The sequence below is a fragment of the Grammomys surdaster genome, unplaced genomic scaffold (assembly GCF_004785775.1).
Source record: "Grammomys surdaster isolate TR1022 unplaced genomic scaffold, NIH_TR_1.0 126036, whole genome shotgun sequence".
Classification (NCBI taxonomy): domain Eukaryota; kingdom Metazoa; phylum Chordata; class Mammalia; order Rodentia; family Muridae; genus Grammomys; species Grammomys surdaster.
The window spans coordinates 4,921,475-4,940,056 of record NW_021620849.1 but is presented as its reverse complement, the minus strand read 5'-3'; the positions used below and the strand labels follow the sequence as shown (position 1 = coordinate 4,940,056).

Sequence of the window (18,582 nt, the reverse complement as noted above, 5' to 3'; positions counted from 1 at the left end):
GGGAAGGGAAGGGGAGGGGAAGGGGAGGGGAAGGGGAGGGAAGGGAATGGGAGGGGAAGGGGAGGGGAAGGGGAGGGGAGGGGAAGGGGAGGGGAAGAGGAGAAAGAGAAGAGAAGAGAAAAAGAGAAGAGAGGAGAGGGGAGGGGAGGGGAGGGGAAGGGAGGGGAGGGGAGAGGAGAGGAGAAGGGAGGGGAGGGGAGAGGAGAGGAGAAGAGGAGGAGAGGAGAGGTGAAAGAGGTTCTGAAGAGTGAAAATAAGAGACACATGAAAGTGAGTTGGCTAGCAGACTATGAAGAGATGACAGCTGGTGACAGTTGACCCAGGAGAAGCTGAGCTGAGCCAGAGAAGAGATTGTTAGGAGACAGAAAAAGAAGAACCCAGGAAGGGCCCACAAACAAAGTAATTAAAGAGTAAAAGAAAAAAATAAAGAACAAAAAAAATTGAGAAGAAGTTACAGCTTATTGTGTTGACTCTAAAAACACTTTGAAGATTTCACCTCAGTGATAATTGTTTCTTATTAACCAAAGATGATTCCTTAGCCCACCTGACCCAGAAGCTACAGATCTTTAATTGAAATATATCACACAAATATTTCTGACACTTCTTACTTCCCTCTGAAGCTTCACAAGCCAGAATTCCATGATTTGCACTTAAAACTCTTACCTTTCAAGCTTCCATAAAACAGCCAATTAAGTTTGAACACTTAGTGGCTTTTTCCAGCCCAAAGTTCCAAACATATGGCCAGGTTTGTCACATCAATACCATATGGTTCAAATACCAATTTCTGTTCTAATTTGCTTTCTGCTGATGTGATGAACTCTATGACCAAAATAAAATTGAGGAGAAAAGTGTTTATTTCATGTTACAGGTAATAGTCTATCACGAAGCAAGCCTACAGAAATTCAAGGTAGGAACCTAGAAATAGGAACAGAAGCAGAGATCATGGAAGAGCACTGTCTACTGGCTTGTTCAACCTACTCTTAAAAATAAAACCTAGGAACACCTGTCCAGAGGTAGAAACACCAACAATGGGAAGGTATCTTTCATATCAACCATGAAAATTAAGAAAATGTCTACTGGGGCTGGAGACATTACTCAGTGGTTAGAATACTTGTTCTTGCTGAGGACCTAGAAACCCTATAATGGTTCATAACCGTTCCTTAATTCCATTTCCAGGAAATCCAACAACCTCTTTTGACCTCTTCGTGTGTGTGTGTGTGTGTGTGTGTGTGTGTGTGTGTGTGTGTGCGTGTGTGTAAGTAAAAGGAAAATTTTCAGGAGTCAGATTTTTTCTTCCACTATGGGCTCCGGACTAACCTCAGAACAGGCTTTCTGGGCAAGAACTCTCCCTGCTGAGCCACCTGGCCAGCCTGCTAGCATTTCTACAGTGTCTCTGGAGATCCTATTATGAAGGGAACTAAGACCACAGGCTCAGAAAGGAGAAACATATTTTTAGAAAAGAATGACATTTATGAGCTTTGGGTGCTGACTCACTCATGGACATACGTGGTTGTTAAACATACACAGCCCATAAAAGCTCCTAGTGGCCAAAGTTAGACAATTCAAGCAACAAAATAATGTCGGAAGATTTCCCTCATGCTTTTTGCTGAAGTGGAATATGTACAGTGAATAATTTGTCCTTATAATTTTAAGTGTGTAGTTCAGTGATAATATTAAATAGTATGCAACATCACTACTGACCATCATTTTTTCTTTTAATTTTTAAAATTTTATTTATTTTTTACTAAAAGAGATTTTACATTTATTTTATATTGTATTGAAAATATATTTTTTCATACAATATATTCTGATTATGGTTCCCCTCTACTACTCCTCCCAGATACTTACCCACTTACCCAAATCCACTACTGTCTAGCTTATAAAGTTGAACCCCTATGCTCATTAAACTTGACCACTGCTCCTCTCCCACAGCTGATATGAGTCACCATTTTACTTCTGCCTGTTTGGACTAACTAGAGTAAGGTACATATGTAGAGTCATTCTTGACCTTTCTTGACAATGACACTTCTAAGGAGTACTGTCCTGGGATTTTGTAGGGGGTTTTAATCTGGGGTTATCTGAGATTTTTCTGTGACTACATTTAAAGGGCTAAATTAAAGGTTAGATTAAAAGAAAGAGGTTGTTATGCCATATGCTGATCCCAGCTACAAATGTCTAAATTCCTCTCCAAATTTTTTCACATGACCCAGAATAAGAGTGATCATGTGGGATCCAGTTACGTGTGGAAACGTGTAACAGACTTGGAAGTCTCTACTCAAACAAAAACTGAACAGACTGAAAATGAGCAATCCTTGGATCTGAGGGAGAGGATAGGGTACAGGAAGACCCCAGGTGGCAGAGTTAGATGAATTCAGGGGCTAGAACTTAGCACAGCAGAGGAGAGAAAGCACAGAAGAGATGGGTGTAAAAGTCTGAAATATAATTATCAAATTCATGGAGGCTCAGTCATGCTGAAACTTGCAAGTTAAATTCCAGAGTACCCAGTTCTGAGACGGGCTACCCAATTGTTCTGAGACTTTCCTCCAGGAGTTCTAGATTCTCACAGTAAATATCAGAAAGTAGCACCCTCATGCTTCCCAAAGGGTAAGGGAAATGCCATTCTTGAAACATTTCCCAGCTCTCTGTCCATTGTTTCACCCCTCAAGAGAAGCTCCTTGACCAGGCTTAAATATGGACAAAGGGCATGATTAAAAACCAGAAGAAAGGGAATAAATGCAAGGGAAGTTTCCAAAAGAAGCTGGTCCAGTGCCCCCCAAAAGAACCAGTGGCCCCAAAATTTCTCCTACTTCTTTGAACAGCCAAGAGACAGCATCTATTCCCTCTGCTTACACAGAGACATCTGCCAACAGTAAACTGGGGCCAAGTCACCACTGAGAGTCCTGGCACAGCTCCCCTACATTGCTACCACTATCTCCCACAGCTCTGTGGCCAAACCTCACATAGTGGAGTGGCATTGTTGGCTTACAGACAATTCTGCTAGGCTCCGCCCAACAGCAACCTAGCAATAGCTTACTTACACCATCAGCTGCTACCAGGTGCAAGCCAGCTCTCTCTTCCCCATTTCTTCACACTCTCCACCACTCTCTCTGTCCCCATATGATCTCTCTTCCTCTCTTTCGGACACCCTTCCTCTGCCTCTACCCCTTTCCAGGCCCTGCTCCTGTCCCTTTCCCAATAAACTTCCTTTATACAAGGCCTGTTGCATGATGTGATTGTTCAAGTGGATACCTTGGCTGGCCCACCAAGTTGTTTCTGCTGCTACCACATTACCCTACATTATACTGCCACTTTACAAAACATAGCAGACACGGCATAGATGAGTTCTGCCATCAAAATTAGTCACAATCTATTGTTACACACCCCTGAACCCAACATTGAACTGCCTTCATTTGTATGATGGAAGCTGCATGATGGGGGTTGCATGTTGAGGGCAGCTCTGACGTGGAGGCTGCTACAGCCTTTCATCTTAGGTAGGCAGTTCTCCTATTATTGACCTTGTCAATCGTGTGTTTGTGGTGTACTCAATACATTTTCCTTTTTTTCTATTAGAAAAGGGCCATCCCACCTTTTTCAAAGGACTTCCTGATAAAACATCTACAGGAGGGTCATGATACAGCTTCTAAGGGTGATGTCCCTTCTTTAAAAAGGACTTCCTGGTATTGAGGTCAACAGTTAAAGCATAAGACTACTGGGTGTGCTATGCAGGTTCATAGAGGGAAAGACTCAATCTGATGTCTTGTGGAAGTCTTCAGGTGAAGAGTCTTCAAAGAGTGTCTTAGTTAGAGTTTTACTGCTGTGACCAGACACCATGACCAAGGCAACTCTTATAAGGACAACATTTAATTGGGGTTGGCTTACAGGTTCAGAAGTTCACTCTATTATCATCAAGGTGGGAGCATGGCAGTGTCCAGGCAGGCATGATGCAGGAGGAGCTGAGAGTTCTACCTCTTCTTCTGAAGGCCACTATGAGAAGACTGGTTTCCAGGCTAGGATGAGAGTCTTAAACCCCACACCCACAGAGACACACTTCTTTCAACAAGGCCAAACCTACTCCAACAAGGCCACATCTCCAAATAGTGCCATTCCCTGGGCCACGCACGTTCAAACTACCGCAGAGGGCCAGGCAGAAGAGATGTGAAAGGGAAACTATAGAATGTTGGGGGAGAGCCACCTTAAAGAGGTGCTAAACTTGTGTGCAATGAGAACAGGGATTGAGCTAAGCGAGAGAAGATAGTTCTTTTTCCCTTATACATTTGTTCAAAAACCATGCAAGCAAGAAGCAGGTGCAATCTGAACTTTAAAAGCAATTCTATCTACATTATAATCACTCAAAATTAAGTAACATAAGTTGAAAAATGTGTTCGAGATTTATGAAAGAAAGCCTACAGATCTCCGACAAAAGAACGTTTGAATAGAGATGTTCTCTATTAACTAATAAGAGGACACAATAATATCAAGATGACAGTTTTTAACTTAATATGTAGCTTCAATATAATCTCCATCCAAATCTTAGCAAGTTATTTTATGGATTGTAGGAGATACTAAGTTCATGCGCTCACAGCATTAGGGAAACTAGGAATTTTAAACATGCAGGGTTGTCTCTGGGAAAGGAGGTGGTCAATAGCCTGGTGGCCTCTATGTCATCTGTATGTCCAGGCCACACCTGGCTCCCCAAGACTCTTATGTTTGTCTCAGTCAATCTGCAGTGTATCCTCCCCAGATCCTTATCTTTCCTTGTTAATTTCTAGAGGCCATCTTCATGGGAGATGTCTTGTGTACTTTACAAATGGGAACAGATGTGGTTTATAGCCTGGTGACCTTTCCACTGTCTGTATGACTGAGACCACACCAGACTCTTCCGCAGATCTTTAACATGTCATACGCGGTCAATCTATAGGATTCATCTTTATGGAAGAGGTCACACGAATTTAACAAAGTGTATCAATAATCATGTCTTAAACTTTGTTGTACATTTTTTTTGAGTTAATTATCACCAGGAAACCTTTCTCCAAATTGTGCCATGTTCAAACTTTTTAAGTTTGAACCAACATCTGCTACTGAGTCATAATGAATTGACCTTCTGTCTTGCCTCACATGAATAAGATCAACACTGCTGGCCATGGTGTTTGCAGAGACACCCCCATAGATACTGAAACAATGATTTGAATATTACTATGGAGAGGTCAAAGACCCTTACTAGTCAAAACAACATAAAGGGAGAAGAACAAAATTGGAGGACTGACGCTGACCAACCTCAAGACTTACCAAAATGATAACAATGTGGCACTGATACAAGAACAGACAATAGATCCATGAAACAGAATACTGGACTTGCACATAGACTCACACAAAAACATCGAGTGATCTTTCAAAAATAATCCAAACTAGTACTGGGTATGAAATGCATGAACATATACATGCAAGAAACAAAGCCAGACACATACAGAATAGGCATCTTTCACAAAAATTAAAGTGGGAAAAATAGAATTAAAGAAGAGAGATTTTTAGAATAATAAAATGGACACACGTTCTACATTTGCCAAGATCAACAAAATGTGGAGTGCCAAAGACAAACCCTAATAGAAACTACAGAATTTCAGTTGTGGTGCATCCACATAGATTCATGAGTTACAGAAAATACAGAAATGTAGAGGGGGATTTGCTAACAGGGGAAGTTTACTTATGCTTTGAGACAAGGCGTATACTAAAATCTGTACTTTCTGCTCAAATTTACAGTGAACCTAAAATAATTATTTCAAATATATAGGTCAAGGGGAATTAGTATATTCTGCTCCCTGTGGATGCTGGATCTACTTCTGTGCCTGTCGGTTATCTGTCCCAGGCGTCTACTTACTTTGGCTATTGTCAAAATATTTTTAAAGGCATGATTCACTAAGATATAAAGAATCAGAGTGGATTTTTGTGGTCTCACCTTCTGAAAGATATGCAAAGGACAATCTGGGATAGCAACACAACTTAGGGAGCTACAAGACTAACAAGGGGACAGGCGAGAAGTCACTCCAACATCTAGCAAAAGCACGAACACAGAGAAGCCACCAAGAATGCTACTAGATACTAAAAGTGAATTTATTTTTGAATTAAGGTTCATCAAAGGAAAACATTATCTCTCATGTTATTAAAAAAAAAAACAGTAGTAAAATACAGTACACAGGAATGCCATTTGAATGTTAACAAGACGAAAGTACGATAACAACGGAAAAAATAGGTTATTTTTAATGTTAAATACAAAGGTGAAGCAGTTTAATAAGAAATTTTGTTAGTATGAAAAATAAATGTCCCATGTCTTTACTATATACTGTACAAAATAAAATATTGCACCTTGGAGTCATATAATAAATATGTACAAGGAGTATTTTACAGATGATCTTTCTTTTAATTTAATAAGCTCAACAATCGAATGTGATTGCTGACTAATTTCTCAAGGGCTGGTGTGCTCTTTCCTCTCCTCTGTCCGTTCCAGACCACCAAACCCTCCACCTACAGTAGTGTTCATCCCAGTGTCGGTGAGGCTGAAGTTGGAATGTGAGAGAGACCTGTGCTCAGAAGATGGCAGAGAGGCTCAGCAAGCCTCTCTACAAACAAATCCAAAGCCACAATGTGCCGTTCACATGTCAGTCAGGAGGTAGGTCCAACACAACCTGCCTCAGGAAAGGTTGCGTGCTAGGAGGCTGTGGGCAATATGTGTACAAGCAGCTGGGACACAGAGTAAAGAAACAGGACCACTTATTTGGGGTTGTGTAGCATCTAAAGCTACAGCTGGTAAACTATCATGGAAAGGTCCCCATAGCCAGATCAGTTGTAGGAGTTGAAATTGAATGCTAGCCTGACCCTTCCCCAGGAGCAAAAAGTTACTCCAATGTCATGAACAGCAAGCAGCCTTGCTCCAAGAGACCCAGGTCTAAACTGCAGCCCCTAACCTTAAAGGCAGCCCTGGTCTTAGCCCTAATGTACCTTCCTGTCTCACCTAACTGAATCCTAGTGCTAGTCCAAGATGAATTCAACCCTTCTTCCTCAAAGCACAGCCCAAATCCCAACTCTAGTTCCTAACCCCAAAATTGATTATTTCCACCATAATTCTAATTGACTTTGGATTTATTGACAAAAGTTGGCTCAAATTAAAATAATCATTTACCATAAACAATTCTGTCAACTATTACATTTCTTATTTAGATTATTCTCTTATAAACTTTACAAAATAAAAATCCCCAGGAATATTATCGTATGCATAAATTACATCTAGTAAGGCTTTGATCTCTGATTGTGTGCAAGAAAATAGTGCTTAAAGTTTCATTCACAGCTCTTAGAAGAAAGCTTTGAATATACTTCAAGATCAGTAGAAAAGGTTAGCTTTTCCTCTTTGATTTCCAAGATGCCTCATTTGGTCACAGATAGGTTTCTGTAGTTATGAAAGTGGCAGCTGTACCTACTGCGTTTTCTTCCATAGACAATTTAAGAGTGAAGACAATATGTCATCAGTGGAGACTCCTTGGCTCGGCTGGTGTTATAAGTTGTCCAGGGAGGTTGTCTCCTCTTCACATAATAAACACAAGGGTCTATAGATACGCCGTTAGTCTCAACATCTGAAAGGCTACTGGCCAGAGCCTTTAAAACATAAATGCCACATCCATGTGCTGAAACCCTAACAACTTGAGACAAGTCTTCAGTTGCAGTCTTCAGGATGGACCTCTCATTCCTGGTCTATGAAGCACAGCAGCTGATGGTGTGTTTGTGATGAGGTTCCGAGAGCTGCTGATGCATTTATGTTAGTCCTAGACTATATCCTCTACAGGAACTGGAATTAAAAAACAGCCGCTGAAAAGTTAACCTTATAAAACTGTATCAGGTACTGTTTCTGCGGTAACCTCCACTTGATCATAGTATCTCCAGATTTTAAGAGTATGCAGTTTTGAACCAGGGACATGGGGAAAGAGCCTCTTTAGCTTTCGCTCCTCACCACAGCAGCCTCACACCTTGCCAGAGCTTTATCCTTCTTGACATGACTGGCAGCACCTTTGTTTGTAGAGGGCCAGAGAGCACAGGTTAAGGTGCTTTACGAACATACAGTAGTGAGTTGTGTCTGTGCAGCTTCCTGAAAGAGAGAGAGAGAGAGAGAGAGAGAGAGAGAGAGAGAGAGAGAGAGAGAAGAATCCATAGCATGGGTTCATTAGCGCATGAGCAAGAAATGAGGCATGCCTGGAGCTACAGCTCTGTTCAGATGTCAGATGCACGGTGGGTTCATTTCTCCACATGGCCAACTGGCTTCCCGTAGTGCCCTGAGCATTCCTGTGGTCACTGCTCCTCTGAGCCATGCTACTTCTCTCAGTGCTGAGGGCAAAGGTTCCTTTTTGTAGGGTCTTGGGCCCCTTGGAAAATTTATGAATGTCTCATACTTATCCCATAGAAAAGTAACACGCAGTTACATTCACTATGTAATTTTAGGACATTTGTTCACTTATACGAGCCCACTAGCTCAGTCTTAGCAGAGGAGACTTCAAAGAAAAATGTGTGTGGAGTGGCTGCTACTACTTCAAGAATCAATGTTGCTGCCCACAACCCCACCCCTGGACGAGAAAGGCACATTAGTGTCCCGGTTTTGACCAGACTTCTGGGGAGCTGGTGATACCTGAGAGGGGTACGTACTATCACAGGAAGGCCCAAGACAGTGCCTCCAGGAAGCTGGTTTCATCTGCACACAGTATCTGTCAGCCACCGGTTTGCAGCTCCCTGTGTGAATGCAGTCAACTTTGCGAGACTGGAACCCCCTGCCACAGACTGCTGTACAGGGCTTCCAGGGACCCACACGCCAACATGCCTCACAGGGCCCCGAGGTGCAGTTCCTTCTAAAGGCAGGTCTGAAATGAAAAAAAAAAAGATATATCTATATATCTATACATCTATACATCTATCTATCTATCTATCTATCTATCTATCTATCTATCTATCTATCTATCTATCTATCTATCTACCTATCTATCTATCTATCTGTCGTTTGCCTAAACACGATAAGCCACTTCAACACCATTCAGAAGCCTTATGTTGCTGTTCATAAGCCCTGAAAGTACTGTACTATGAACCCATTCGACTCTCTGGTCATTACTGTAACTAATTTACAGTTTACTCAGTATCTCTTCTAAGGGATGTTGAAATATCATTGGAAGAGTAAGAAAATGGAGAAACTTGTGACAACCTGACTTGTGAAGAAGAGTGTTACACAGAGTGGGACGCAATACTTGGATTTGCCAGTAGGCGGAGACACCATCAAAGGGTTTAACTAGGAAACAATGCTATCCTACCAAATTGGTTATAAGGTTTAAAAAGATGAGCCAGGGAGGATTGTCCTGTTAATTTCTTTTGTTTTCCCCAGTATATAAATCATAATCCCCCAAAGTTGAGTCACACAGGTGACGAACAGTGCAGATTGAGTGCTCCCTGGCCTCCCTCCTACTGCAGAGGTCAGATACCTACAGAAAACCAATTGAACACATATTCAAGTTTTAAGTGACCTATCTTATTAATAAGGCTTTGCCCTCTCTGCAGAAACTCTTTAAAGTTGGCTTTTGCTGTTTCCAATCTAAAGAGACTTAAGTAATTCAAGTGTTTCCTCTTGGTTGAAGACAAGTCCTTTCTTAAGGATGAGAGGCCCAGGGAGCTGTTAAACCAACAGGGAGCTCTTGGAGACTGAAGACAATGCCGTGGGGCATCTGTTTTCAGAGCAGGGACAAAATGACTTGGAGTGGGGACATCCAAGTCAGATGGACCTTGTACAGACGACAACACTATAAATACAGTTGGGCTTCGTGTTTACAAACATATGACAGCAGCAGAGATCCTGAAGTGAATAGTCTACCTAGCTTGCTTCCATTTCTCACTCTATCTCTGCTTCAAATAATCCTTGTGCCACCAGCCAGATCAATTCTAAGGGCTATCAATGGAGCCCAAGCCTGGCTATTAGTCAGGAATAGACAGAAGTGGATGGCTTTACAAAGATATAGGCTGCCAGAAAAATCAGAAAAAATTTCCCAGGATATTCTGACTCCTAGAAAAGGTTGGAAATCATTGTTTTGAGGACTTTTCTGTGTCCCCAGCATTTCCTTGGATCCTGTAGGTCCTCATGTTTCTTCTAGATGAGCCTGGGCTACTTCTACTCCGACAGTTCCCAGGCCTTCTACAATGCTGCTCAACAGAGCCCACACATCCTGGGCCTTCCTAGGAGTCAACAGTTCACCCTCCACTGACTCTATCCCAGTCCTCAATGTGATTTCTTATAAAACACCATCTTACATCTACTGAGACCCTGTTATGGCCTCTGGGGTGTCTCTCCTTCAGCCTACTGATCCTCTTTAAGCATTTTGAAGGGATATTTAAGGCCACCTTAAATTGATAGCAAACATACCAATCCAGCAGACGTCTGCAGGGAAAACAAGGTTATAAAACTTCAGAGAAAGTCCCCTCAGCAGCACTCTCTACTAACCAACTCAGTCCCTTCACAAACCACCAGACATGAGGCAAAGTAACATCATAACCTGAAGAGCTGCAGGTTATGACACAGGTCAGCCCATATGGCAGATAAAACCATACAAGCAGAAGGCACGTGACACCTCATGTACAAGCAGAGCTCTTGGGAATTTCTGTTTACTATTTAAATCAAATCTACGCTTCCATTTTACTTCCATATCCTCCTTCGTGTAAGATCCAAACTGATCAGAGTCAGAACTTCCATGCCTCCTTTTCCTTCTTTTACATTTTTCTGCCTCTTGGTTTTGGTGCTTTTGATTGAAATTGTAAGGTTTATCCAAGGACTATAAGGATGATATAATTTAATATATCATATATATTCCATATATATGAAAGAGAGAGAGAGAGAGAGAGAGAGAGAGAGAGAGAGAGAGAGAGAGAGGAGAGAATGCAGGAATGCAGTGAAGAAGGAGGAAGTTGATTTGAGCATGTAGCCTACATCAAAGGTTTTGGTGAGCCTTCTCCATCAGCAGTAGTTGACTAGGTCTGCATTTGGACAACTCCATCGATAGGTAGCATGGAGACTGGGCTGGTCAAAGCAGGATGGAGAGGGAGACTAACAGGATGACTGTGCTGCTAGACCAGGTAAGAGCTGATGGTGCTTTGGTCAGGGTGATGGAGGGTGGGATGAAAAATAAAAGGAAAGTGGATTCACAAAAAAGGCTACAAGGGGTCAAAATGCATATAAAATGCTACACAAAACAACTTTATCGTATTGATTAAAAATTGAAAGATTAAAAACCTATCAAATGTCAATGAAAAACGCAGATAATTCTCATATTGTTTACATAGTTTGATGGTAATTTGATAATAGCTAAGTGTACACGCTTATGAGTTCACTTTGATTTCTAAATGTTTACTTCATAAAAATGAAACTCTCTGAGCATAAAGACACATACATTCTAAGATGTTTACTGCAGCATCTGTTTTTAAAAGCAAAAAAAAAAAAACTAAAGCAATATACCTTCAAAGAGTTAGCAGAATATTAAATATCATACTTAAATAGAATAGAGTCAAGGTGTGCTAAGATACATGTTTGTAATCTTTTCTTAAATAAAAAATCAAGCATCAGAAAAATAAGTATATTATGTTAAAATAAAAGGCACCATCCATATAAGCTCTTGTGTTGTAAAGATGTCTTTATGACTGCAAAGGAAAACATCTGGGAGGTGCACGTTTGTGTGTGGTCTCTATCTTCTCAGTAAAGTAGGAAACTACGTTGTCTGCTGAGAATGAGGGCAGCTGCTCCAAACATTTTCCATTTGAGGAGAATGGTTCTGGCTTGAAATCGCCTTGTGGGAATAGGAAATACTGCTGACTCTACACTGCCAAACCTTACTGAAGGCTCAGAACAGTAACCAAGCCAATAGTCCAGGTCATTCTACTTTCTTCAGCAGGATTCAGTATGTGAAGCAGTAAGAAAGAATTAGAAACAGGGTGTCCTCTATGACCAGGACTGTTCAGGTACTGACACTAGGCTCACTAATTATAATTTAAGTTGAAGTTTACATAGATGATAATATTCCACTTGCAGACTGAGGCACTTAGGTATTCGAAGGCCACAGAATAAAAGAATGATGGAAAGAAAATTTCCTTGTGTTGTATAACTTGCAAGTTTCCTCACACTTGCCGATGGCTGAGATATTGTCGTCTAAGGTAGCAGAGCCAGACAGCAGAGGGAGGCTGGCCATCCAGATGCTCTCATGAGTCAAGCCCTACTCTACCACCTATCCACTCAGACTTCCCTACAAAAGAAAAACAAACAGCCCCCTTTAAAGCTAAAATATTTATTTTTATTCTCTGCTAAATCATTATGCTAATATCCAAATCAACACAGCTTCTAATAGGAATAAATCATTCTTATTTATATATAAATATATTTATATAAATTATAAATTATAAATATATTGCATATAATATATTCATAATATATATTTATATATAAGTATACATATATAAATAAATACATGTGTTTAAAATTCTATTTTGGGTGCTACATTTTCCCCCTTTACAGTATTTTATCTTTCTGTTTAACATCCAAATAACTGTGATTATAAATAGTATTTATTGGCTATATTTCAGCATAATGTATACTATTGAGGATGGCACTAAATAAGTCATAATTGAATAGGAATTTTCAATTATGAGGAGTGAGAGAAACTATGAATCACTCTATTTCAGGTAGTTCTGTTCCCTGAAGTTTCCAGGGGAGGTGCATGCTGTACTGGGGTGGGGTCAGTACCTCCTTCTGTCCTCACAGTCAGAGTTGGAGCCATTGTGGGCACAAGCAGTGTGATGGTGCTGCATCCTCGTGGCATGGCCCAGGCAACGTCCAGGACACTAGAACAGAAACACAGAACAGTGTCTCAAGTGCCCTGATTGCTCAGGTACACCATGTGTACTGGGATCTGTGCTGAGGTGAATCAGCCAAGGACAAGTTACAGGGACCAGTTGTCCTCACGGTGAATTAGAAGAGGTGGATCATAGCTCTGCAGACAGACCTACCCTTCTCCCCAATTCTTTATTCCCTGAAGCTCAGGAAGAAGGGAGAAGGATGGGATCAACTCTGAATTATTGGGCTTAAGTATGGAAATGGATATATTTAAAACAATAAATGAAGGCCAACTTTGGTCTTTCTGCTATGAGGAAAGATGGAGTCACCTGTGCTAAGGCAAGTTCAGCAACAGGAGAAGCAATTCAAGTCTGATTTGCAGCCCTTGGAGTTTTGCACAGCCATAATACCTATTAATTTTTCTCATAATCATATTATGCAAAGAAAAGTCTTTTACATTTTTATTACAAGGAGCTCCCAGGCAGGGCAGAAGTGCATAGAGTATGTTCTAAGTGTATGCTCTGATTTTGCTTATTTCTCTTCCCTTACTTAATCCATTTCTTTCATACAATCTTTTAATCTCATAGCTGTATTTCATTGGGTTTCAGTTCACTTGCTATGTAATTATCAACTATTTAAAACACACATTGTAACGGCTTTCAGATTTGCCACACCACAGCCAAGTATGGAACATTATCATCATCCTTCACAGAGACCCAACAGTTCTCTGCAGTCACCCCTCCACTCCCAGGCCTGGGCGGTCACAAAGCTGCCTTTTGTTCAACAGATTTACCTATGCTAGACACAACAGTGGAGTCCTGTGTCTGTCCTGAGACTCTCAAGGTCTGTCCATGCTGTAGAATGTGCCAGTCCCACATTTCTTTTCATAGTACTTGTACGAATGTGCCAGAGCTCAGGTATCTCTGCACTTGCTTCATCGTGTTGGCAGTGGTGTTACTGTTACCTGTGTTGTTTCCTCTGTTTGGTTATCATGAGTAGTTAGGTCATCACATTCATTGGTAAATGTTCGTGTGGTGTTTTCAATGTTCGTGGATACACACCTAGCAGCAATGCTGTTGGGTCCTCAAGTTCACGGTCAACTCCCTAAGAACCTGTGGATTGTTTTGCAATGGGGCTGCACCACTTCCTATCGCACCTACAGTCCTACAGGATACAGTTATGCGTTTTCATATTAGACTATCTGTTTTAAAGCCAGTGCTGCAGAAACTACTGTAAAGTGGTGTATCATTATGGTTTTAAGTTTTCATTTCTTTAATAACTAACAGTGAGTATCTTTTGATGTCCTCCTTGACCGTTTACTGCCTTTAGTCAAGAGATGTCTATTTAAACCCCTCATTCATGCTTTAATTAGATTGTGTGTGCGTTTTAACTATTGAGTCGTGGCTTTTAAGATGTATTTTAGACATAAGTTCCTTTTCAGAGATGTGTCAGGTAAATATTATTCCCATCCTATGGGTTATCTGTTAGTGTCTTGATGGTAACCCATTGTAGCATAGATGCTTTAGTTTTGATATGATTCAAGTTATTCACTCTTGTTTTGTCTATGTAGTTGGTTGGTGTTCTATGTAAAATGCGATTTCCTACAGTGTGAGGAATTGTGTCTATTTTTCCCCCCTACATTTTATAGCATTGACTCTTAAATGTCTCTGATGAATTTTGTGGTGTCAGTATTTCCTGTAAGCAGGGAGCGTGACTTCATGCTTTTCTGTGGGTGCCCAGTTGCCCTGCAGCATTTGTCAAAGGGTATCGTTTCTATGGTTATTGGTGACACCAACCACTGACAGGAAACAACCTAAGCAAGGAAAGGCTTAATTTGGCTCATGGTTCAGAAGATGGTTCAGGATAGGAAAGGCAGGTGACAAGAATGAATGGCAGCAGGAATGGGGTGACCTCTCAGGAAGCAGGAGGGATGTGTGAGCTCAACCAGCTTTCTCCCTTTTCCTTTTGTAACCATTCTGTGACCTTAGCCCATAGGATGATGTTGCCTATGTCCAGAAGAAGATGCATCTCTTCAGTTAATTTCTGGAAACTTCCTCACAGATACATCTGCAAGAACCCATGGCCTTTCATAGCCAAGCAAGTTGGCAACTGAGGTCAACTATCACAAAGTAATACTGCTTTCTTTAGTAGATAACTATGTCACTCTTACCAAGAATCCAATTGTTTCGTTTTGGATTCTGTTCAGTTTCTAGGATATAAACGCCTGTTCTGTGTTAGAAGCGCACTATCTTGTAGAAAGTTTTAACATCTAAACTTTGGGTCCTCTAACTGATTCTATTTCAGAAGATTTGTTTTTGATATTACGGGTTATTTTTAGTTCCATATAGATTTTAGATTAGATTCATCTTACCAGTTTATAAAGACTGTTGCGAGTCTTTAGACAAATTAGGAGAGTGTTGGTATTAGCAATATCATGCCATCCACGAATGCAAGAACTCTTCCTATTTCTTTAGATTTTCTTTAAAGTCTTTGAAAAACTTTGAAGTTTTATGCTTTCTAGTTCCTTCAAAACAAATTTTCTTTTTCTGGTTTACTGCCCTTGAACTTCAAAGTCACGGATGAATTACCTGGCCCAATGCTGTAGTTACACTCCAGATCCCATGTCTACTCCTGCTCTGATGGTACACAGCTGCTCCAAACAAATTTGCATCCTGGTTGGCACAGGATGAGGCTCACCCTACCTCCCATAGTTTATCTTCCTGAAAGATTTTTGTCTTTATTTGTTCTCAGAATAAAGGTCAGAATTATAATAAATTCCAAAGAAAGTTTATGTCATTTTAACTAAGATTGTCTTCCATACATAAATTCATTTCTGGGTCTTTATATGCCGATATTTGTATTCAGCAAAATAATAGGTCTTCTATTTGTTCAACTTTTCAGTTATTCATTTTAATAATACTATGATATCTTTTAATATTTTATGTATGTGAGTGCTTTGCTTACGTGTGTGTGTGTGCGCGCGCACACACACACATGCACCACTTGTGTGCCTGATGCTCATGGAGGCTAGAAGACATCAGATCACTCAGAACTGGAGTTATCAATGGTTGTGAGTCATTATGTGTATGCTGGGAATCAAACCTTTGTCCTTAAGAAGAGCAGCCAATGCTCTTAACCTCTGAGCTACTTCTCCAGCCCTAAGTATGCTATATGTTTCTTTATAAAATTCTATACATTGAAACAAAATTCCTAGGTACTTTTCTTTGTGTATATATATTTTAAAGACAGTGTTTTTCTAGGTAGCCTAGCTGGCTTTTTACCACAGATTAACTTGAAATTTGCCATCCTTCTGTCCTTTTATGCTAATAGATCAGTGCCTTGCTCAGCCATCTTCAGAGAAATGTCCTCTTATAGCAGCTGGGGACAAATACAGAGATTAACAGCCAGACATTATGAAAATTCAGAGGTTTTAGAACACAGCCCTAAACAGGATGTCTCTATCAAATCTCTCCTCAGGGCTCAGGGGCCCCTGTGGAAGAGGAGACAGAAAGAGCCAGAGTGGGTGGAGAACACCAAGCAAACAAAGCCCTCTAAATTAACACGACTGATGCACACACAAACGCACAGAGACGGAGAGGCAGCATGCACAGGGCTTGCATGGGTCTATACAGATGAGGTCTCAGAGCTGAAGGAAGTGGACACATGCCCCCTTCTCCCAACCCAGAAAATATCTCCAGTTGACAACAATGGAATATTTAGTTTTCTCCTAGGGAGTCTCACTGGAGAAACATACTACTCTGAAGGCTAGGTTGCATGCCCATCAGTGAATGGCCAACAGAAAATGAACTTGCTGTAATCTTTGGAGATTCATAGCCTCATAATACCATGTCAAGGTTTTGTGCCTCTTCTCATTTTATTTTTTATTTTAATTATTTATTTTTTCTTTTTACCTTACAGATCCTTTGTTGTATATATTATGGCTTCCAGGTTTTTTGCTTGTTTTTGTTTTGTTTTTATGAGATTTCTGAGTGTGTGAACAAGTGTGTCTCTGAGACTGTATCTGTTTTCGTGTCTTTCCTTGGACACTGCTCCTTCTGTTTGTTTGTTTTATCCTATTCCGACACATGAGTTTTATCTCATTAGATTTTATGTATTATATTATTATACCCTAGAAGCATTTTGTTTTCTAATGAGAGACAGAAATGAGGTAGATCCGGATGAGAGGGGAAGTGGCAAGGAACTTGGAGGTGTAGATGGAGAGGAAACTGTAATCAGGATATATTGTATGAGGGAAATCTATTTTCAATAAAAGGGAAAAAATGTGGCCCATTAACAGTATTAAAGTATCCAATACAGCATTGTTAGGTGTAAATACTTATTTGCATAGTGGCCTACCAGAACGTATTTATCTTATTCAACTTTGTACTCTTTAAGATTATATCCTATCCTCCAGCCATTCAGCTACTGAATGTTCTACTCACTGCTCCATGAGATTGATTGGATTCGTATGTAAGTGGACCAGCAGTCTTTGTCTTCTGTGCCGGGATTACCTCATACGGTACAGCCGATCAAACTCAACCACGTGGTACAAACATATATGTCTCATTGGAATATTGAACACATACTCTAAGTTAGATATTCTAAAACAATTTTAAATTTCATTAGTAACAGATTGCTGATTACAGAGAACACAGCCAACCATAAGGTTACCTGGTTTCCTGGGTCAATGGCCTGTCGAACACACGGACGGATGGAACATGGTTTTCTCCCTAGGGGCCTGTCTTTAGGAGCACATGCCCTTGGGGACACCGCCTGTACAGTCCCATTGGCTTTTGTCTGCTGGCACATCACTTGCCGACTGTGAAATCCTTCACCACAAGACACAGAACACTCTGACCACACGCTTGTAAACCACCTAGGAACAAAGATTACAAGACTTTAGTAAGGACGGTAAGGCGGATGTGTTGATCCTAACACTACGGTGGTGTCAGAGAGTCACATGTCTCTCCAGGACAGGGTAACAACATAGGTGACTTCCAGTCTTCCTCCTCCACTCTCCTCAGGAACAGCAGTGTCACTAGGTAGATAGAACCAATGCAATGATGAGTGTGCCACGCACAAGGTTTAATAGAGAGTTGTCACTGTGTACTCCAAAGGATTAGGTTCCCTGTGGACTCTGTCATAAGATTTGTGCTTTCTGAAGGGTGACACTTCGTGTGACATGCTCCACTTAGAAATGACAGTAGTTACTAAAAGATATGGCAGCTATGCCTCAAAGCATCTGTGACAGAGACTGGCGCAGTGACTCTGCTTCTCACACTCTTGCGGCATGGACAGCCACCTGCTGTGTGTACTTTGGTATGGGAAATGGAACTGTGTAACAAGAAGATTCTCCTATTAAAAAAAACTATCATTTCTCTCTCTCTCTCTCTCTCTCTCTCTCTCTCTCTCTCTCTCTCTCTCTCTCTCTCTGTCTCTCTCTGAGTGTGTGTGTGTGTGTGTGTAGCACTGTTGGGGATTGAACCCAGGGCCTTTGCATATGAGTGTGAGCTATGGGTATACAGATGCTCACTGAGATGTGAGGGTGTGTTGGATCTACTGGAGCTGGAGTCTTAGGTTGTGAGCCCATGGACATGGGTGCTGGGCACTGAGAGCAGGTGGAGCAGGAGTTACAGGCAGCTGGGAGGGAGGCCACGGATGGAGATGCTGGGCACTGCGATGAGGTTCTCTGG

The 18,582-nt window shown here is 41.0% G+C and overlaps 1 protein-coding gene across 1 annotated transcript in view; it reads right to left on the bottom strand.

The window, feature by feature from the left end:
• Window positions 1-6,086: 6,086 nt before the first annotated feature.
• Adamtsl3 (ADAMTS like 3) overlaps window positions 6,087-18,582 on the bottom strand; it is a 284,359-nt gene continuing 271,863 nt past the window's right edge. Inside the window, exons 27-30 of the mRNA XM_028754834.1 lie at window positions 17,561-17,765; window positions 12,800-12,897; window positions 8,683-8,894; window positions 6,087-8,131 (exon numbers count right to left, since the gene is read on the bottom strand). Coding sequence (XP_028610667.1) covers window positions 8,025-8,131; window positions 8,683-8,894; window positions 12,800-12,897; window positions 17,561-17,765 — 622 coding nt within the window. The 3' untranslated portion in view covers window positions 6,087-8,024. The remainder of the gene's footprint in view (window positions 8,132-8,682; window positions 8,895-12,799; window positions 12,898-17,560; window positions 17,766-18,582) is intronic.